This window comes from Aplidium turbinatum, chromosome 18, assembly GCF_918807975.1.
Source record: "Aplidium turbinatum chromosome 18, kaAplTurb1.1, whole genome shotgun sequence".
In the NCBI taxonomy this organism is placed as follows: Eukaryota; Metazoa; Chordata; class Ascidiacea; order Aplousobranchia; family Polyclinidae; genus Aplidium; species Aplidium turbinatum.
Genome location: NC_137489.1, coordinates 11,487,725 through 11,509,532, shown reverse-complemented (window position 1 = coordinate 11,509,532; position 21,808 = coordinate 11,487,725). Strand labels below are relative to the sequence as shown.

The following is a 21,808-nucleotide window of genomic DNA, read 5'->3' as shown; positions in this document are numbered from 1 at the left end:
TTTGACGCATGCGTGTGTGGCACATTGTTGCGTCATGCTGTTCCGCTACGTATTCCATCTCCACTGTTTTTGAACCTCGTTTTTTTGCAAGTCATCTGTAGGCTGTGCTACGTAAGATGAACTAACCGTAGAGGGTTCCTGTTCGTATCTTCGGTTGTTATTTTTACTTATGTTCCTAACACTTTGAGGTGTTGTCTGCAGAGATTTTGGTCGAGTTTACGAAGAGTCTAAGAGCATTTTCGAACATGACTGAGCCCACCAGGCGAGCTCTGTGCAAGGTCATGGTCTTCGCCTGGGTAGCCAATGTCAACACCATCGTTTTGAAAGACAACGAACAGGTATGAGCGGTGTCAAGATTCCAGGCATGACTAAAATCTGCAATGCAACCAGACATTTTCACCAGGAAGAGCGCATATCCGAAAGGGATCTTATTATAATCGTTGATGCAGCCTCACAACTGACCACCCCGAGACGTCGAGACCATGCTAAAGAAGCAACTCCTGTTATCTGTGTGCAATTCACTCGTTATCACTTGGAAGTTGCCCCACAGGCAACCCTTTTTTGAATATTTAAACATCACCAACCAACACTGTTTTCAGTAATCGGTTCAGACCACATTACTAGGGTGTTGTAGCAAAACAAAAGCCCGGAGTTTTTTCTGACGTAATCAATAGCCTTAGTTTTAATTTAAGATGGCACAGTTGTTGTTGGATCCAATGAGTGCAAGCTGTAATGCTTGGCTCATTTCACTTGTAAAAACGTTTGCTGTATGCATAAAACAGTCGTGTGCCCATTTCAAGTGGCCTGTCACCATCAATCACGTTGCATTTTGTCTTGTGCTGGCTATCAACTTACATCTATTCACCATAACTTTATGTTGCGATGTGGCAATTGTGCGATCTAACGCCGAGCGAGATGTGTTTCTTGAAAAGACCGTTACTTCAATGCGAACAATTTCACGTCATTTTAAGTGATTGTTGAATGTAGCTGGTTGTTCGTAACAATCACGACATTAAGAATAATTCGTCATTTTTGCATTGATTCAACGTGGATTTTGCTGTTTAGGTTGTTGTATTCATGTTTATATGCAAATAACCATGACAATTTCACGCATTTGTTTCCAGCTCGACTCATGGTCAGTGATCATAAACGGTCAAGTTCTTGTCAAAGATGGAGATAAAGAAACGACCCTTGTCATGGGAGACAGCTTTGGTGTTCAACCCACCCTTCAAAAGCAAAGCCACAAAGGTGTCATGACAACGATCTGTGATGACTGCCAGGTAACCAGATGTTCGCATTTGCGTTGAAGCAACAGCGCTATGCGTTTTTTCAGCGATAAGCTTAAGAATTCACTTTCGGTTTTATCATTAATTTTTCATGCTGCTGATTTTTACTTCCTGCCACTCACATGAACACATGATTTTTGATGTCGATTGCCATCTTGTTAATGCAAGTCCAGTGTCAAGGAACGTTACTCTAACGTAAAAAGCGTCGCCCTCTCCACAGCTGAAAAGGATCCATTTCGTGTTTATAATTTAACCTTCTTTTGCAGTTTCTTTGCATAGCTCAGGAGGAGTACTTTGATGTTCTCCACCAAGGGAAAGAAAACATACATAACATAAGCAACGAGGCGGGGGATGTTGTCATGGTGAAGGAAAGACGTGAATTTGAAAACGGAACGAAAAGAGGAAATATCGTAATCCGAGTACGTCAAAAGTGAACCCTTGTTGGCTATTTCTCAGACAGCAAAACCCGTCATTTTGCATTGATTCAACGTCCGCCGACGTTCAATCAATGTAAAAACGACAGATTTGCTGTTTGGGTTAATGTTGCGCTGAAGACTAATTTTCATCCCAATCTTTTCTTGAATGTAAACCTTTCCAGCATTAATTGAAAGCTATCTTTTCTCTGAAAAAGGGAAATTAAGACAGTTTTTCTGCTAAGCATGAGTGGAGTTTAAACGTGCTTGCTCTTAGCTTGAAGCAACACCTGTTCGTAAAGACGTCTCACTTTCATGCACGTTTTAACTTGACAAATTAACTGGAAGCGGAAAAAATCAATTTTAGGCTTGCCAATTTTCCTAATTTAATTGGAAGATCCGTTCACTCTCCATCATTTATTTCCAGCTGTAACCTTGTGCCAAGTTTTACTAGGTAGCAAAAAGTTTCCATTTTCCACATCATTTCAACGTCTGGCGGCTTTTCATACCCGGGCAAGGACCGGTTACACTCTGATGAAGCCTCAACAGGTTTACACCGACTACAGTAGAATGGCTCGCATCAGCGCCATAAACGAGTCAAAAACATCACTTTAATATGACAACATTAAACTTTGTGTTTTTGGATTTATGGGTTTGTCTTATTGCCAGGGTGACGCTGATAGTCTATTGAACCATTTGTTGGAAGACAATGCCATAGACACAACATACGCGGAAGATTTCCTTCTCACCTACCGTGCTTTTGCCAACGATCCACTTAAGATCTGCAACAAACTGTTGGAGTGGTTTGATCACCTGATGTTTCGCGACAAGGTAAGAACTTAAAATGCAGGTCAGCCTCACGTCTAAATCAACAAGCACCGGGTATGCAAAAGTAACAAGACCAAGCAACGGCAGTTGACCTCCTGGTGTGGCTGTTGGGCAGCATAGTTTATAGATTGGGTCTTTCAACGGCATCAGGTGGGTGACACTGGCCAACAAAAACAACTCTTTTTTGAGTGTCAAAGAATTTTTGATGGTTTTGTGTAATTTTTGGTTGCTGAGTTCAAAATGACAATGCTTTTCTTCATCAAGGAGAACTTTAAACTGACAACGTCGGATCTGGGCTTTGGTCGTTGATTCAAACCATCTTCTAGTATGCTGAACTTCCCAAAATAATTTCAAATATGGGTTTCTCCGTCTGATGATGCCCACTTCCGCAATCAATCAAAATTTCACGTTTCGTTCATGAAAAGGCTCGTAAGACGGAAGTAATTTGTGTGAGCTGGGTAGTGGGTACCTGCATCAACACTTTTCTTTCTTGACAATATCCCAGCCAACAAAATGACAGATTTTGCTGATTGGGATTGTGTCTCGTTACGTTGATTAACGAGTTGATGGACAAGTCAACTTAATTTGTACTGTAGTGGTTAAAGTCTCCATTTCAGCTTGTTATCTGAAAACAAATTGTGGTCACTTGAGCGAAATATTTCCGGTTGTAATTAAAAAGTTAATTACAAAGAGACAACTCTTTCACGTAGGAAATGCCAACATCTTGTGTTGTGCTGTTCACTGAAACTCAGTAGACGTTTAACTTCACTGTTCCATATGGTTCAGGTCATCCGTATCATTCTACTTTGGGTGAACAATCACTTCAACGATTTTGAATGCGACTGGAGAATGATGGCTTTGCTCGAGGAATTTGAAGAGAAGCTCGACAAATGCGATTTGCAAGGCGAAACGAAGCTGTTTAATATCGCTTGCACCGCCAAAGCTAAACCAAGAGTCGTTTCCATTGTAAGGAAATGTGTTGTTTTAATAATCCACTTTCTTCGAGATTGGGAGTTGCGTTTTGAAACGACTTGAAAATTTTGTTTAAAAATCCTTTTACATTGATTCAGCGTTTGTAGATGTTAAAACGCCGACTCGATGTTGAATGATTGTAGATGATATAAATTTTCCTAGCTTGGAGCTCACGATCCAGACAGCAATATTCGTCTTTTTACATTGATTTTACAACTTACCTTTTTACAACGTCTGCAAACGTCACATCAATGCAAACAGGAAGGCCTTTGCTGTCTGGGGACGTGGAACAACTGCACGGAAATTGCGTTTTTTCAACGTAACCACTCAGTGCATGAAAACGCAACTGCAGTGAATTGAACCGGCGCCTTTCAACCAAGTCCAATTGCATTCTTTTGCAATAGATTAAGTTTCGCATTACTTTGCCTTGCTGCCTCACTGAAGGATGTTTAATCGATTAATTCAATTTAGTTTTCATTGGTGTAAGAATGCAAATGCAGGCGTTATGTAACGACAAGTCATAGACATAGAACAAGCAAAAAGTTGGAAACGTAGAATGGTTGAAACTGTGCATGCAATACAAGGCTAGAAGGCACGCATAAGTAAAAAGAAGTCCAGTACGGTCACCAAACGTGAATAATTCATTGTGCTCAGAAAGTTGAGCAAACATGCGAAATTTGTCGTTTTGCCGGTTTTGCTGTCTATGACTGAGCGATTGATAGCACGTTGTTTCCTTTCTTATGAAACAGAAGCGAATGTCTTGTGACGTCGGGCTTGGCTTCGAGATTATGGGAGGTTCAGAGCACCAATTCCCTATTTACATCTCCACTGTGGTAGAAGGGTCATTGGCTGAGCGAAAAGGTGTAAAACGAGGTATGTTCGAATGGTGTCGTTTCTGTGTTTTTATAGAGAAACGCTGTTCTTTTATGCAATGGATTTTTTTTCTTCTGTTTAATAAAGTCATTTTTTGATTTTTTTTTCCCAGGTGACCAATTGCTGGGAGTCAACGGCCAAAACTTTGATAAACTTTCCTGCGAAAAAGCGCTGGCGATCTTGAAGAAGAACACAGACCTTGCTTTGACTTTAAAGACCAATCTGTTTTGTAAGCTGGGCCTTTTAGTGTTCTCAAACCTCACTAGTTTTCAGTCGCTATTTCACCTTTGTCCGATATAGCAAACGATAACTAGTTTTGGTGATAATGTGTATCACGTAGGGGTTTGGGTAGCACATCCACGGTCGATGTGACGCAAAGGAGCAGAACGCAAACGCATTTGTGCAAAACGCAAACGCATTTGTGCAATCACAAAATGCTTCTTCATAAGCCTGCTATGATAATGACACGGTTTCATTCAAGGACCAAGCTCCTACATATTTCCATGGAACTAACTCTGTGATATACACATTTTGTGTGTTATAAAATTGTATATTATTTTTATTGTAATTATTACTTGTAATGATTATCAGGTGTTTTTCTAAACGTTTTTGGGGCCGTGTTTTGTCACCCCCTTGAAAATAGGCCCCCTTAGTTTTTTGAAAGACGTCAGATAAAAGCGCAACAAAAGAAGAGCCTTTATTTCAGTAAAACTTGTTTCATAAACTTTTTAATTTTTTATTTCCATAGCTTTTAAAGAAATGGTGGCAGAATTACAGAATCCGGAGGAAAAGAAGCAAAGGAAATCCGCCGAGAAAACTTCTCAGAGTCTCCGAGTGCCTCGAATCACAACTTCACTTTCAACTGCTATTGAAACCGAAAGCTTTGACGCAAAGCAGAAAAAAGGTTTGTTTCTTGTTCTCATGTCTTACAACAACGTCCAGCAATATTTGTGTTTGAGTTAAAGCACTAAGCACCATGATCGTGTAGGTTAAGCAACTTTGAAAAGCAACTGGCAGATATATATCAAAAAGAGCTGAAACCATGTCAAAAAATCCGTCTCTAATTTATGTCCTGCTTCTTACTAACCTTAAAAACGCAACGTGTACAAAATTTCTTCTTGAAAATAACTTTTCAGTTTTTGGTCTTCCAAAGTTTTCCTACAAGTCTCGTAAGCTTAGCCTAATAACGAAGATGGCTTCCGTTCCCACCTACCTCAGTAACCTTCGATTGTGAGTAGTCGTCAGCGAAATACAGTAGTATGCACTGGTCGCTAGAACAACTGTAGTTCCTTGGTAGATTTGCTACCACAGCGTGGTAGAGGCCATCACTGTGCTGTCTTTACACTCAAAGCACTGCACATTGTAGATCAATTAGCGGTGCGTAGTTGTAGTATTCTACAGTTTTTGCCTAAAATGTACCTAAAATGTTTCGGTATCGGTTTGTTTTGTCTAGTAGTCTTTCATTCTTGCACCCGACAAGGTCGTTTTTTATCACAAAATGTAACTTTCTAGCTTGTGACTTAGTTTCAGTGTGCTGATGGTGCAATTGTATCTTCACAGTTGTTGAGTTTCATCCAAATGAAGAGTTTTTATCACGTTTCATCAACGTAACTGTGACCGCAACGCAACGTATTATTTTCTTTCTGGTTCTCATAGGCTTGCCCTTTGGTGCAAAAACTAAAAAGTTAATCTCCAAGTTAAATGTGCTGCCCAAGTTTCCCTCGTTTGAGTAAGTTCATTGCAAGCATCCAAAGACTTAATTTTACCTCAATTTAACGTCGAGAGACGTTTTGTTGACGTAAAAAAGAAGCGTTAGCGTCTCTTGCTGTTTGTAGACTGGCATGACCTCGTATGTTCTTCTCTTGTTGTTCAAGTCTAAGAGCGACAAGTTTCGTTTGTTCAATTTCAACCAACTGAAGTTTTTCTTTTCTGCATCGCTTTGACATCGCTAGACGTCAAGACAATGGAAAACGGAAACTTTTGTTATCTGATATCGCGTCATAATTGATGCCTGTCTTGTGTAGTCTCTGTTAAATCAAGCGAAGTTCTGTCTCAGCAGTTTTTCTGGCCACCAGCCAGCAGATTTGTAATCCTTCTTTTGCAAATTTATTGTTTTCTAATTGATCATGTTATATCAAAGAGAAACCGATAGATTTACTCCTCCTCGCTCCTTGCCGGACACTAGCTCTTCCTCTGTTTTCTTGGTTAAACCTTAGAACTTTCCTCCTCACAGGTGGAACATTGGGCAGGGCGGCTACTAAATTTAAAAAAATGTTCAAAAAGGAATTGGCTTTTTCCGATTTTGTATTGAAACAGTAAGTCAAAATCCTCGGTTTCCAATAGACAATTATGATTTCACAAGCATATTTTTTGAAGTGATCCACATTTTCTTTCGGAAAGGTTTCAATAACAAAGAGGCGGTTAATTGTCACTTTGTTAACTAATTTGACAATGATTTGACATTTTTTAACGTTGAAAGAACGTATTTTTTTCAGTTGAGTTTATTATTTTGATGATTTGTTTCATTTCATTTTTGGTTTCCACAACATTTTGCTCTCTGATCATCGTAACTTTTAAAAACAAATGCAATCATACACATTCCCGTTTGGATTGATTCAGTGTCGTTTAGAGTTTGGCCGATGTAAAGGAAAAAAAAAACTCATTAAAACTGACTATCAAGTTTCAACTGCATAAACACACCCTGTCATTGTTCCTGCATTTCACAATCACTTCAACATTGCCAGACGTTGAAATGATGTAAAAGTAACAACTTTCCCTTGCTGACATGTTACCTTTTGCATGGCGACATACTGCATGTCATTGGCTCTTATACTTTTACTGTAACAACGCTTTAATGAAGATTAAGCTAAAAGACACACCTCACGTAACCTTGGTCATTTCATGATTTATGTGGACGCGTTGTTACAAACAGAAGAATAAATATCATGTACTTCTTATATCATCAGCATACTACTTCACAGAAGCATTCTTTCTGTATGCTTTCTCACTAAATCAAATGCATGTCTTGTTGCACGAAGGTTTCGCTAATGAATGATTAATTGTCTCGCTTACATAATGCATGTTTTTTGCTGGTGAAACGTTATTTGTGTCTTGCTTTCAACTAACCATATTGGCTTGAATCTGTTTTTATTTTTAACGTATGCATCATGTGTTTAAACGTTTGTTGTGCGCAACATAATGAAATATAAATGTAATACGATGTACGTTAAAGTGAATCTGTCTTTCATAGTACAGTATATGAACAATTTTTTTGCAGATTAACCTAAAATAAATTTTGCTAGTGAATAAAGTTTATTACGCTTGGTGTGCCTTTTAACTAATGGTGTGAATGAGTTAAAGGTTTTGTAAAGCAGAAAAACTAGCTATTGACTCTTAATGTTGTTAAATGTTAATATCCCGATTGCATTGGCAATTTTTAACATGTTTTGCATGTTTTTTTCTTTCCTATCCCATCCTTCACCTCATCAAACATTCACCGCATATGCATGAAACAACATGTCTGGCTTTGTTTATGAAAACAACATTGCATATCATTTCACGCTCTTGAAAACACTGGAATGCCGGTTTGTTCAACATTGCAACCAACACTTCATCACTGCACTTTGGTCATCATGCTCAAACCTTCTGAATTCTTTCAACAAATTAAAACAAAAAAACACGTGTGCACCCAATCAAAACACACAAAAACACGAAACACGCATACAGTGGGGGCGGAGATTCCTTAGCTTCTCTAGATGAGGTGTTTTTGACACCGCCGACAAAATCTTGGCTGTCGGGATCGTCGGCAACGATTGACGGTTCTACGACTTTGCTGCGATCATCATACATGAGCCGTAGTAACCCTGATTTAGCAGCACTTGAGCTGGCACCTTTGACAGGTAAAAATTCTGACATTCGCAGCACACAATTTGTCTGGCTGTGGTTATACGTCAGAAGGTTTTGTGTGACTGCTGTCTTGTGTGGCTGCCCTATGCTGTTCTGATGCTAAAATATCATTTGTAAGGTGTACTACATAGCTTTTGTGTTTCAACAACGGCGATAGGTCTATTACTTCTCTGGAGGCGGTTGGTTGAGATGGCTTGGTGCTGAAACGCTAGAGCGGGTTCCAACAGGCGAATACGCACCCAGCAGTGTCTCGTTAAGAAAAAACACCCTTTACAAAATTAAAAATGAAACTCCCCTTGATTTTTTTTACACTGATTCAACGTTTAATAATGTTAAAACGATGTAAAAAGAACGAGATTTGATGTCATAAAAACGGTTCCTTTAACTTCCTATATCTTTTGTCCAGAGCTTCCGGAAGATGTTATAAAGATCTTTAAGGCAGACCAGTCCTTCCGCTTCATATTCGTCAGCCGGGACACGACCGCAGGGGACGCAGCGCAAGCGGCTTGCAAGGAGTTTGGCATCACCGAGGACGTCAGCAACTACTCTCTATACAGGGTGAGCTCTTTTTTGTGTCAAGCTTTGATCATGGCCATGTTGTCAATATTGTTTTGATCTCTTTTTGGAATCTTTTTCCTTTTTCTGTGGGCCTTGAGAATAAGTAAATAAAGTCACTTTAAGTATCGTCGTCTCTCTGAGAAGCTATATATTGTATAAATTGCTTCTACAGAAGCGATGAATTAGCTTGATACTCTGCTAAGCTTTTTATTTGAAATTGAGCATTCTTTTTGTACTGTGTATACTGTTTGTTGGATTGTTGCCAGAAAAACGATGTTTTTGGAAGAAATTTGATAAAGATAACTCAAATATTTTACTATTCTGGCAAAATCGGACATAAAATAATAATTAATTTTTTTTCCAGCATTTTAAAAGGATATTTTGGATAACAGTTATCTGTTACTGTTCAATAGCCTAAACTTTTTATAACATAAATAGTTAAATACTTAAATAGTCTTAGGGCTTGACCTTATGTTTAACGTATACAATACAAGCAGCTGTAGTTTTTTACAACAGTGATTTTTTTGTTGTAGGTTTCTGTGCAAGGAGAAAAATTTGTGAAACAATCGAAGTTACCGGTTCTTCTATCTAAGCTTCCCGATATACCTTTAGGAGCAAGGTAGTTTTTATTTCATGTTTTTGATTTATTTCTTAATTTACCAACATAGCTGTTTTTGTAAAATAATTGAATTGATATTAATCGTCCTGACAAATAATTAGAATTTTTGTCAAATAGCTTTAGTTAAAGGGAAGCAGACATTATGTATTTTTAATTAAACACCTTGATCGACAGATATTACTTGAAGCAACCCCTGAACAGTGAGCAGCTATTACCCGATGAGAACATTCCAGAATTGCTGAAAGAGGCGAATTTCTCTTTCCTGGATCTAAATTGCTTTGAGGTGAGAGGCGTGGATCATAGTTTTACAGGGAGAAAGAAGAGAAGGCCGCTCAAGGCGATCCCAACTGCTACGAATCAACATAGACTTGATCTTCTCGGCGTAAAAACTTAACATTCTTGGCGTAAAAACTTGTTATTGCTTTTTTGGTCGTATGGCCGTCTCTGAGTAGGTTATAGGACAATCTCTAAAGCATGCTCTTGTGTTGTAAATTGGCAAATTATTTTCTCTTCGTATCCACTGTGACAACTTGGGTCGGTGTTACTAGGTTAAATTTCAAACTCTTAACCCACAATTGAACCCATTTTGGAGAAAACCTGCTTCAGATCAACAAAACGGTGACGTAATTTTTTCGAGAGTCCGTCACTCCATCCATTTCAACACACTTCTGTTTACGACAGGAAAACGGTTGTGAAATGTCAAGTTTACGAGACTTAAAGTCAACTTGTTTTGTCATGTCAATAAAAATATCAATAGTTGACAAGTTATATATTAATACTTTATGACGTCACGACTTCATGCTTGTATGACGTCACGTACAGTTATTTCCTCATTAATTATAAATACGCATGAAATGCTGACATCATGAATGATTGTGTAGAAAGTGAGTGATTGTTTGTTTTTTCATGACGTATTTTCATTGATAAATTAGGAATGTAGTTGCGTATGGCACGTATCGAACTTTATAAAATATTTATTCATTTCTTTGTAAAATTGTATCATGACAAGTCCTCATGACATTTACGTTTTGCTGCTTAAAATTTCGTTTTCAAAAGTCCGCCTTTTTTAAACTGACGTGTTTGTAGCTTGCATTTATTTCAAGTCCCTTTGTATTTTGAAAAAAAAAATGTTTCCAGGTGGCGCTGTATTTGACACGGGAGGACTACAATCTCTTCCAGCAGACGGAGTCCACTAACTTCATCGATGACCTCTTTCATTTGCAAAGCGATCTGCAAGAATTCAAGCAATTTGAAGGTTAGCATTGCATTGTTTTTGTGTAAGAAGCTTTTCGATGTGATACGCAGTGGTAGGATCGTCTTTATCAAGTGTATTTTTTTTATAACATCACAGAAATGAAAACATATCAAATTTTGTTTAAATTTTACGTTTAATTAACGTTGCGTCATATGATTGCTACAATTCCAAATACTATCATCTGATTTTCCTGCTAATTTTGAAACCATGATTTTGCCTTGTTTGTAAACCGTATCCTAATATTTCACCAGACCTGGTCAACCGGGAATTGTTCTGGGTCGTGACGACGATATGCGAGGAGCCGAACGTCGTCTTGCGCTCAAAAATAATCAAACAATTTATCAAGATTGCCCAGCACTGCAAGATTCTCAAAAACTTCAATTCAACGTTTGCTTTGATCAGGTGAGAACTACTGCTTGTTGGTTATAGTGATGCTTTTGCCTGCTAGCGGCGAATCACAGATACATCCGTTTCCATGCCATAGAAATCTGTCTACCGCCGGACTGATATGTTGGCAGTAAACAAAACTTTTACAAGTGGCTGTAAGAACAAGCGGAAGTTAAAAGTTGTTTGGCGATGTAGTTTTTGTGTATTTTGGTCAACTAAAACTCTTTTAAGGTGAGAAACCTATCAGCTTGTTTTACTGTTTCAAAACACGTCTTTAAACTTAAAACGTTTGACTGTCTGTGTAGTATTAACTTTCCCCCACCACTCGTCTTCAAGTAAGTCCGATGAGAGTTGCCGGTTTCTCTCTGTGTAGTCGATTACGATACGTACTCTTCTCTTGATTGGTTCATTTTGAAATCTGTTTCATTTTTGCAACGTCATCATTTTTGTCATCGTCTCAGTGGCTTGGGTTACCGAGCAGTGTCGAGAATGAAGCAATCCTGGGAGAAAGTTCCAGCCAAGAGCAATCGTCAGTTCGAGGAACTACAAGGCCTCATGGATCCATCCCGTAACATGTCCAAGTATAGAACTCTGCTGAACGAGTACATTGACCAACCTCCAGTCATTCCCTACGTGCCAGTCGTGAAGAAAGATCTTACATTTTTGCATTTAGGTAAGATCAGTAACTCATTTTAAGCTCAATTCCATTACTGCAAGAAATCGGTGCAACGGGCAGCACAGAATTATTGTTGTGTTACATTATATTGCTGTATTTTAGTCACTTGCAACAAGGTTTAACTGGTTGTCTTGTTCCAGGCAATGACACGAAAGTGGAGAATTTAATAAACTTTGAAAAGATGCGAATGATCGCAAAGGAAGTCCGCAACATTTGCCGCCTTTGCGCCCCTGACGTTGCGCAGATCATCCCAAGTGCCGCAGCGTAAGTTGCGTCTTCGTTCTGCTTGACTGAGCCTCAAATGTCAGACACCTCTGCTCATTATTTTAGTATCCAACTTGTACAATTGTACATGTTTTCGATTCTTGTTTGTGAGGATTTCGATAGAAAACCGACCTGACTGTTGTACAAAGCTTAACGCGTACAGGACTATTCAGCTAAAACATACATCTTAAAAGATAACGATCGCCTGCCCGTCGTTGTGTCGGACAAAAGAACTTAATTTAACTAAACCACGACCGAACTCTAAACTGATTTCAGAGCCCAGCAGAGGGACGACAAAGGGCCGATCTACCAGACTTTGGCCAGGAGAGGCCGGAGGGCATCGTTCAACAACGCTCGTCGCATGTATGAAGATCAAATGAACGTACGCAGAGTGAAGCAGTACATGAAGCAGATCAACATCATCACTGATGAAGATGAGCTCACAGAGCTGTCTAAGATGACAGAATCAGGTCGGTTACTTTTGGAAGTGTCCTGCCTTTTTGTTGACCTTGATGTAAGTTTATATCAAAGTCTTCGTCACTCTTCTAGGTAGCCTAGTAATTTTGAGAAGTTAAATCCACTTGGTCATTTTGGGATCAAAGGTATTTGATTCCGTTAGTTGGAACGTTTTGTCGGTGTGCAAGACTGGTATCTTCATTACCTCGATGATAAATATGCGTCTTATTTTATGAAGCAACTCTGCCTTTTCTGTTTACTGCTGATATTCTGCAGTACAAAAACTACATTCGATCTTGAAGTATCAACATCACTTCTCTTTGCAGCATCCGGATCAGGTATCCCTAAACGGCGACACACCTCGGCTGCCATCACGTCTGAATCACCATCTCGGACTTCAAAGACTCTTCCTAATCACGGCAGGAGCAGCAACTCAGTTCTCTCAGGAAATTTGACATCCCGGAATAACTCCGAGCCTCACCTTCCCAACGTTCCCGCCGTCATTAATGCCGGAACAAAGAAGAAAATCCCATCTTCTACTCTTCCCAAGTACAGCATCGGTGAGTGATGTTTCAAGAGGAGTTAGTTTCATGCTTTTGAAGTGTTTACAGTTGTACGAAAGAAAACCGAAATTAAACTTGTTTCACATTTCACTGTTTCATCTTTCAAATTTTCTTCTCTCGTACTGTCGCTTAATATGAAATTCTCTTTTGCTTATTTCTACTTCTTTCTTTTCTTCTTTCTTTCTAAAGATTCCAATTCTTCATCTTCCTTATCAAATTCGATCGAGACCGTCCCTGCATCTGAGAACCGCTCCTCCAACATGATTCGACTGAAGCTTCCATCGCCAAAGCTACGAAGTCATTTGCGGCACAAGTGTTACAGCAAGCTTAACCTGTCAGCACCTTCACTGTCGGACGCTGCGACAAAATTCACCGATGTTCACGAAAATAACATGCACGCGTATGGCAAAAACAACGTCATTTCACGTTGCAACAGCGCAACATCACAAACTGATTTCTTGAAGCCTCCTCGTCTCGGTAGGACCTTGAGTGGTGGACATGATTTCCACAACCGATCTCTCAGCGACTCCGAAAGTCTGAATGAGCAGCAAGGTTGTGGGATCGAATCCCGTCGTGGTCGATCGAAATCGAGGTCGCTTTTGAGCGCGATAAGGTCCAGATCGAAATCGCTGACAAAGTCCTTCACTTCGGCCAGCAAATGGAGGCATTCCAGCGAAAATGTTGCTTCACAGCCGCGAGAAACGCGAGTACCAACCATTTGTGTTCATTCCGTGGATGATGTCCAGAGCAGCAGTCGTGTCAATGACAAAGATAAGGGTTATTCTAAAGCGCAATCCAACAACGCTCTTCCAGCTGATTTGACATTAAAAGAAAGGCATCGTCAGTGCTACAACAGCCCGAAAAAGCTCATGAGAGCGAACTCCGTTCCCGTCACGTATAGCTCTGCTGCGAAATTGAAATCTGTCCCAATTTCTCCAACAAAACACTGTGCTGCTGCTCCTGCAAAACCATCAGCTCTTCTTCCCTTTAAGGTTTCTACTACTAGCCTGTCTTCTTCCATATACATTGTACCCAAATGCATTGAACTAACTAATTCAGCACATCGAGTATGTTCTGTGGAAACTGGTCCACTTTGCATGACATGCCGCGCGTTGCCTGATCAAAGCAATCATTCCATAGCTGCTGTTGCTGCTTGTAGGAACACTTACTTCGGCCAGGGCGCGTTAAACATCAGATTAACTCCACAACGTCTTTCTTCCGATCATATCTCCTTTGCTCTCCACTCTTGGAGGCGGAGGAAGATCAGTCGCAGCAATTCTCATACGTAGATGTGGGCATTTTGATGTTACTTAGTTTTATTGTTTTTTCTTTCATTTTATCATTAAGATCAAGCTGTGGCAGAGGACTGGACTGAACGTTGCGTATTCGATTTCTGGCAACTGTTTTCACGCACTTTCTGTTGCATGATGGCTGAGATATTTCAAAGTCTTGTTACCTCAATAAACGAGCTTTATCCGAATACCTGCTTTCCACTCTGGACAGAGCGTGAAACGTTCTTGGTTCATCGTTTATGTTAGTTAGCAAAAATTGCTATTTTTACCTTGCCTCAACCTCTGCCGACGTTGAAGTGACGTGGAAAGGCCAATTTTTCCGGTTTTGGGATCGCTCTGCTTCAGACTGTCACGATGTTCTGCTTATATCTTTTTACAATCTCTGCTCGCACGTAGCCGCCATACTAACATAGTTCGGCCACACGTCTGTTGTCAGTAAGTGTTTATGTTAATTCTACCACTGCTTCGATTATCTATTTTATATTTGGAAGCGTTGAATCGACTTGCAGAGGATTCATTTTAATGTGTAGTACAGTAACATTAATCGTTAAAGCAAGTTGCTGAAACACCTTAAGCAGCAAAAGTTGCACTTTCTACGATGTAGAAGAAGCATTTGCTAACTTGGGCATGTTTAGTATTTCAAGAATTTTTTCCTCGATTGCAGCAACTTTCCAGTCAGTAAACGTCATTCTAATTGCCTTTTTTACATTTTGTCAACGTCATTAAACGCAAAAATAAGTTTGGCTGGTGTGAGTTTTTTTGGGTTTGTGAGTCTCCAAGATTGTTAATCGATTTGTAGAGAAATTGCTCTGTGCCTAATTGTCTAGACTAGACTGTAGTGTAGACGCCGAGATTATGCAAATCATATTCATTCGCTCAGAAGGTGTTGTCACGTTTTTCCCGCAGTGGCAGAGCACTGTAGTCAAGCAATTAACTTTTACCTGCGTGTTGATACTAATCACTCTTTTCAAGCTTTTTGAAAATGAACTTAAAATATTTTCTAAGCAACGTCGGTTCAATATTATCATCGTCGTCTTTTCATGATCATCATTATCATCATGTTCCTCTAGGAGCTCATTCTCCACAAATGATATCAAGAAAATTGATGTCTCTCTCCGAAGAGAGTGCAGACGACTCAAAGAACAAGGGAAGAAAGGGAAAAGAATCAAAGAGGAGCGTATCTGTGAGCAGCAGCCATGACTACTCCCCACCCTCATCCCCATTTATGTCTCCGAAACACCAAAATCCATCCAAGGCATCGGTAAGATTCATCCTGGTCCGTAAATATTGAAAATAAATTGTTAATAAGTTGTGGTTATTTCCACTTGTAAAAAATAATCCAAAGTGTTTTTCAGTTTACGAGAACTTGATACCTTACGTCTGTAATGTTATGCGCATTTTTCTCTTGTATTTTTCTCTGCAGATCATTTTTGTTTTGTTTCAAGAGTTTCGCACGAGTCTTTTTTTACTTGTATTGATTGATTATTTTGAGCAGGCAGATGGCAACTACCCCATCGGAATGGAAAACACCAACAGAAACAATAACCGACACAGCTTGCCTGCCGGTGGGTATATATGTGCCATGTTAACATTCCTTATTCCTTTTTTAAATTACATGGAACTCTATGTTATTAATATGCGGTTGCTGCTGATATTTACTTCTGATGTTGTTCGCATACGCGCGTGAATACGTGATACTTGTCTAAGCCATTTCATGCATCTACTATGAGAAGTAATTTTAATTTCATTGGCGTCATTAATTTCAAACAACTTTACATAACATAAATTAATTAATAATTATGTTAGGAGCTGTATCGTTCCCCGAGGTATCTTCGCTGGGTTCCAGCAGCTCGATGCCGAACAAGAAGTTATTTTCCTCGAGTGCCAGCAGTGGACCGTCCAGTTGCCGTTCCAGCATCGCTAGTGCTTCCAGTCTCGGAACAGTATCTTCTTCAAATCCTTCCATCTCATCTCTCGGTGGCAGCAGCAGCAGTCCGTGCTCCTCTTCTCCTGTTCCTTGGGGATCAAGCGGATCCTTGTCAAACGCACCCTCATCTTCTTCTAGATTGCTCCACTCTCAAGTGAAGTCCAGCAGTAGTCCCGTTCGTTCAAGCTCCGGTTCCTCCGCTGACACAGTTGTCTCTACAAGTGAGTACAATCATAATTGTTAGATATACTATTCCTTGTCTACTAGTAAGGTTAGGTTTTCTAGTAAGATCTCATAAGTTGTATGTAACGTATAAAGTGCAGAATACTTGCTGTCTAGAATAGCTCGTAAACAATGTGGACATGATTTCAATTAGCAATTGACTCAATTTTTTACTGAACTTTAAAATTACGTATTGTTAAATTTAAGCCGCCACTCTCGACTTTCCACACTTTTACATAGAAAAATCCAATTATACCTTATTCCTAATCTATCTCATCACTCCTCCATCGCAGATCATAGACACAGTCACCACGAACGGCCCATCATCAAACAAACAAGGAACGGGAGGAGCAGTTCCTTTGGAGGAGGAAGCATAGCGATGGCTCCAGGAAGTGATCGGAGGTTTTCTCAGATGTCCGGGTCAACTTCCTCGCCGACACTGAACGCCAACAGCACGCAGGTATTTAAACTTTCCACACATCTTTGGTCAACTGCTTTTCATCATTGAACATGTTGTTTTTATCATTATTTCACATCGTTGGAGCGCACTTTTTTCGCTGAGAAGTTTGAATTTCCTAAATCTAACCAGGTGATTGTAATTAGATTCCTTCTCACTTCTTTTTTTGCTTTTTCAGTCGGCTTTGATTCTCCCGAACCATCCTCAGATTCCAAGAACTCCGAGTATTGACAGTGGAGTGTTGAGTGCCGGATCTTTGTCTGCCGATTCGATCAGGTTCAATGTCGCTGACGAAAACGAGATCTTTGCCCGATCTTTTCCGCACCCAAACATCCCGCATAACCAGCCGCAACATCACCGGCATCATCAGACGAGAGGATCCGAGAGCCAAGTGCGCTCCCAAGCAACATCCGACCATCCATCGTCAAGCCGAGTCCAACCTCCTCCGCCGCCGCCTCCTCCTCCTAACCGGGAAGGAGGTGAAACCAACGAGCAAGATAAAGTAGAGCAGACTTTTTTATCTGGATTTAGGGGTCAAGGGGATCCCCCGCGATTAGAAACCAACGATCCCTTCCCCGCAAACATGCCGCTTACCAACGCGACCCAGGTCGACCGCGGTAAGTTTGCTGGGGACAACGTGCTGTACCAAGGCCACAGCCCCCACGGGATGGTGGCTTATCCGACCCAGCAAATGTCAGCACGTAGCATGATGGGCAAGAGTGGCGTGAAAGGCATTCACGAGTTCTTAGTTTGCGAACGCCACAGCCATTACTATCGGGCCAACGTTAACAACAGTAACAACAACTTAACCAACGGTTGTAGCCCTGTCATGCAATCAAACTGCATGAAAATGATTTCACCTGCCTCTCCAGACGTCACTCTGGAAGAGCAGTTGGTTTTAGAACTTCAAAAGCAACGGTTGAGTAGTCAAAAGCTCAAACGACAGAGCACACCTGGTTATGAAAATTCACCTAGCGCAGCCGATTTTAAAAGACAAGATCACATTCAACCGGAATGGTCTGCTCATGATGACCATGTAACAAACTCTGATATTCCAACCATTCCATTAACTTCACCCAACGCACACATGCACAACCAGAAACCGTTTGAGCAAATATCCTATGTCCCCTCTGTCGGCTACAACGCTCTCATGACTCAAGCACATCTCCCAAGTCAAAACGGCGTTCAAAATGGCCCGGAAGTTCAGAGCAATTTACCAAACCACAAATATCAAGCATCATTACCTATGATGGCCGGGGTACCTACTCACAACCCTACCTCAGTGCTTTCCGGAATAAACCGGCCTAAAAATCTATCCCTGTCAGAGCATTCGACCATCCATGTCAAAAGCAAAAGTTGGGAACATGAAACCAACGGAACGGTTCAAGGAAATGCTCACGTTTCGCCGGAAATGTTGGGAAGGACTTATAACGGCGCCCTAATGTCCCCAAGTGATTACCAGCAGAAAAACCAAATGTCCAACGGTATAGATTATGCGGTCAACGGCGTAGCGGAAAGTCCCTGTCGGCGGATCGCTTGCGATGTTGCCGACGGCAACAGCAACCAGTTACAAAACGGTGCTGCTCATCAATACACCGGGTCACACGCGTATACATCCCCACAAAATCGGCATGCCGCTGCCGTCGATGTTCCCGCCGGATACGTTCTCGTCCAGCAAACTCATTACCAGCAGGTTCGGCAAACTACAGAGCAATGGCAACGAAGTCAAGTGAGAAGAAAAACAAGCCAAGAATGGAACGAGACCGATCTAGACGAAGAAAAGAAACACGGTACAACGAGAGGTAAAGGCATATCTTTAATGATTATTCCTCTGTAATTTAACCGTCATGCTGCATTTTCGTGAACCATTCAAGACTCCAACTATTTTTAATTGTTTTTCTCTTGCGTGATGACTTGCCTCTACTCCTGTACGACTTTGCTAGAACTTTGTGCTGATGTCGTAGCAGGCATTTGCTTTTTTTCTCTGGTTTTATTTTACGTTCAATCATTGACTTTTTTTTAGATTGGGATGGCTCTCCTGGTCTTGCAACCATCTCTATCTCGTCCAACCTAACATCATCTAACGAAATTTCGTCGCCACTTAACTTTAAATCCCACCATCACCGTGGGAATTCTGATCCAACATCAGCTGTGTCCAGAGAGAAGCCTCCTGCTCCAGCTCCTCCTAAAAGGAAGTCAAGGTGATTAGATTTTGCCTGAGTCGAAACTATGTTTGAAATAACTTTGTTCTTTATTGGAAATAATACCCAGTGCTTTAATCTCCGCAACCCAGTCTTGTATAAGAAACTACAGTGTTGTAATACCTTGTTTTCATGTTGTTGTTGACTTCAGTTTTTCTCAACTGAAACATTAGCTGTTGTTTTTCATGAACGTACAATCTTTAAACGTTGGTTCGATTTTAGCGTCATAAAAGCAAAGAGGTTGCTAAGCAATGATATTCATGTATATTAGACTTTCTTTATCCTATTTTAATCCTCCCGCAGCATCGGACGACCTCAGCAACTCCGTTTAAGCAGCACCAGCTCCACATCTCCCCCACTCTCTCCTTCCCAAGACTCTGACGGTGGCGTGTATCACAATAAGGCCAACACAAATGGCTGCGAGACTGTATCAAGAGAAGTGCTTACCAACGGCCATATTGTGCACCCACAGAAGGCAACGTTTTCTACAGGTGTGTAGCGGCTTAGACTGGTTTTTCCTAGAATATGATAAATTCACAGGACAAGTAAATATGGCATAATTTGGCGATTTGTTTTTAACTGTAGTTGACTAGTTGTTACAACTAAATTTTGGCTAAACTCAGGGTCGACGCCAAATAAGAGCAACAACTATGACAGAAGATCACTGCCGACCTACACCGAAGCTGTCAATCAAATTAACTCAAAGCAAACTTCAATTTTCTCGAATTCCTATCGGTCTTTCTCAGTGGGTAAGTACAAACTGATATTTAATGTTAATGAATTTGCCGACTGAAAATACTTCGCCCTCGCCGTCGAATGGTCAATTGCCTTTATGAGAATGAGAATACGTACATTGGTGTGATCTAGAGATAGTTTTTTTTAATGCTAGATTACTGTTCACTCTAACTGGTGTCAAATAATGGCTATTTCTCTTGTTTGGCGATAATGGCCGCATAATCGCTAGCGAGTTAAGAGATTAGTGCCACAAAGATTTTCAGTATTGCTAATTTGTTTCCGCATTGAAGGAAATCTTTTGACACGATCAGCAATCTCATAACACCCATGTCATTTTTTCAGATCCCTGTGAAAGTCAAGAGCAAATATCTCATGTATAGCGCTCTCTAGTGGCTGTCACTGTCCTACGATGTCGATAACAATTCTTTCAAATCACGTTTTCAATCAAATTTGTCAATTTTTATGTTTCCTGAGCTTTTTTTGATCACTTTTATTTCTTTTTCTAAAAGCTTGACTTTTTTCGTTGCAAACCTTGAGCTGTTTTACAAGTAGCGACGTTTTTCAACGTTGTTTGATGCAGAATTGCTTAGAAACAAAGCTTGATTTTCAACAAGCGCCATAAGTTTCCATTGCGTTCTCTGCGTTGTGTTGAAAAACATTTTGATCTAATTTATCCAAGCGTGACCGCCGTTACCATGACGACCGTTTGGGCAAATCACAAGTGAATTATATTATTTCATCATGTTTCACTTTCTTCGTTCTGTTTCGAGTGAAGGATACTTTGTACTCGACTTTATAGCAGTGTAACTTACACCACTAAATTTTTGTTGTTGTTTTTTTCTATTCGTTTTTCAATATCATTACCATTGTCTTTGCGCTTTAAACCTGAAGAGCATTTTTTTTTCGATCCTCCAGTCATTTCTTTATTACCTGCAGTGCATTAGATTTCAATCACGTTATGGTTGATTGACCATGGTATCCCGGAACTGCAAGATAATGGCCAAGTTTTTTTTCTGCAAGGTTTGTCTCATGCCGTGTAATTATGGCATACTATCAACGCTCTTTGAACACTTGTGTTGTAAATCTCATCAATTATTATTTTTGATATATTTTCCACCAACCGAACCGTCATTTGCGGTCTTAAGTTTTTACTTCTATCTGGGTGTGTGTGGCGATAAGTTCTGCTCAACGTTTTCTATCGTTTTCACCGTCTTAATCCTATTGGTTGTGTTGTAATCGTTCATAATTATAGTTTGACTTACAAATCCATGTTTGGACTTTGCTAAAGATGTAGTTGTCTCATCAAAGACAGTTGAACAAGGTACAGCATAGCCTACACTACAGAACATGACATATTATGTTTTGTTAGAAGTTGCATCAAATTTCACTAAATCAGTTGAATTGTTGCTATGTGTTGAAAGGCAATCAGAGAGGAAAGTGCAACGCTTGTAGGTACTGCAGAATAGCTACAGAAACCCACAAACGTAAAGTAATTGAAAAGAGGTCTTCACACGAGTGGAGTTATGTGTACAAGTGACAAATCACTGTGTAAGTTCTGCTGCAATAATTACGAACTACTCACAGCCACCGGAGACACGACGTAATTAAGCGCATGTGACTCGGTGCAAATGCACTTGCACTAAGGCAATAACCATAACGCAAAACAAACGTTACTGAACTGTATCAGAAAGGAAGCTCATTTATCAGTAACTGCCATACACGGCTGCATAGCCAAGTGGTGAGAGCCATGGTTTGACGTTCGAAAGGCCGCCGGTTCGATACCGCTCAAGGGTAGGCTATGTGTCTGTGGCTAAACACGAAAAGGCATGCCGTCGATTGCGGATTGGCGCCCCTTCGACGAGAGCCCTTGATTTCTTTTCTGATTATGAGCAGAAATTCCTACCGCCCTCAGGGTTAT

At 40.3% G+C, this 21,808-nt stretch overlaps 1 protein-coding gene across 2 annotated transcripts in view; it reads left to right on the top strand.

Moving 5' to 3' along the window:
- LOC145787285 (uncharacterized) overlaps positions 1 to 21,153 on the top strand; it is a 45,888-nt gene extending 24,735 nt beyond the window's left edge. For both annotated transcript variants that reach the window (XM_082598997.1, XM_082598998.1), the window contains 26 exons: positions 202 to 338; positions 1,125 to 1,280; positions 1,553 to 1,705; positions 2,369 to 2,530; positions 3,314 to 3,493; positions 4,249 to 4,372; positions 4,485 to 4,601; positions 5,121 to 5,276; positions 8,685 to 8,836; positions 9,370 to 9,455; positions 9,630 to 9,738; positions 10,593 to 10,710; positions 10,962 to 11,112; positions 11,559 to 11,770; positions 11,914 to 12,037; positions 12,314 to 12,507; positions 12,820 to 13,053; positions 15,419 to 15,609; positions 15,844 to 15,913; positions 16,155 to 16,496; positions 16,791 to 16,957; positions 17,133 to 18,756; positions 18,978 to 19,155; positions 19,459 to 19,646; positions 19,779 to 19,904; positions 20,233 to 21,153. In XM_082598997.1, coding sequence (XP_082455123.1) covers positions 202 to 338; positions 1,125 to 1,280; positions 1,553 to 1,705; positions 2,369 to 2,530; positions 3,314 to 3,493; positions 4,249 to 4,372; positions 4,485 to 4,601; positions 5,121 to 5,276; positions 8,685 to 8,836; positions 9,370 to 9,455; positions 9,630 to 9,738; positions 10,593 to 10,710; positions 10,962 to 11,112; positions 11,559 to 11,770; positions 11,914 to 12,037; positions 12,314 to 12,507; positions 12,820 to 13,053; positions 15,419 to 15,609; positions 15,844 to 15,913; positions 16,155 to 16,496; positions 16,791 to 16,957; positions 17,133 to 18,756; positions 18,978 to 19,155; positions 19,459 to 19,646; positions 19,779 to 19,904; positions 20,233 to 20,270 — 5,489 coding nt within the window. In that variant the 3' untranslated portion in view covers positions 20,271 to 21,153. The remainder of the gene's footprint in view (positions 1 to 201; positions 339 to 1,124; positions 1,281 to 1,552; positions 1,706 to 2,368; positions 2,531 to 3,313; positions 3,494 to 4,248; positions 4,373 to 4,484; positions 4,602 to 5,120; positions 5,277 to 8,684; positions 8,837 to 9,369; positions 9,456 to 9,629; positions 9,739 to 10,592; positions 10,711 to 10,961; positions 11,113 to 11,558; positions 11,771 to 11,913; positions 12,038 to 12,313; positions 12,508 to 12,819; positions 13,054 to 15,418; positions 15,610 to 15,843; positions 15,914 to 16,154; positions 16,497 to 16,790; positions 16,958 to 17,132; positions 18,757 to 18,977; positions 19,156 to 19,458; positions 19,647 to 19,778; positions 19,905 to 20,232) is intronic.
- The last annotated feature ends 655 nt before the right edge of the window (positions 21,154 to 21,808 follow it).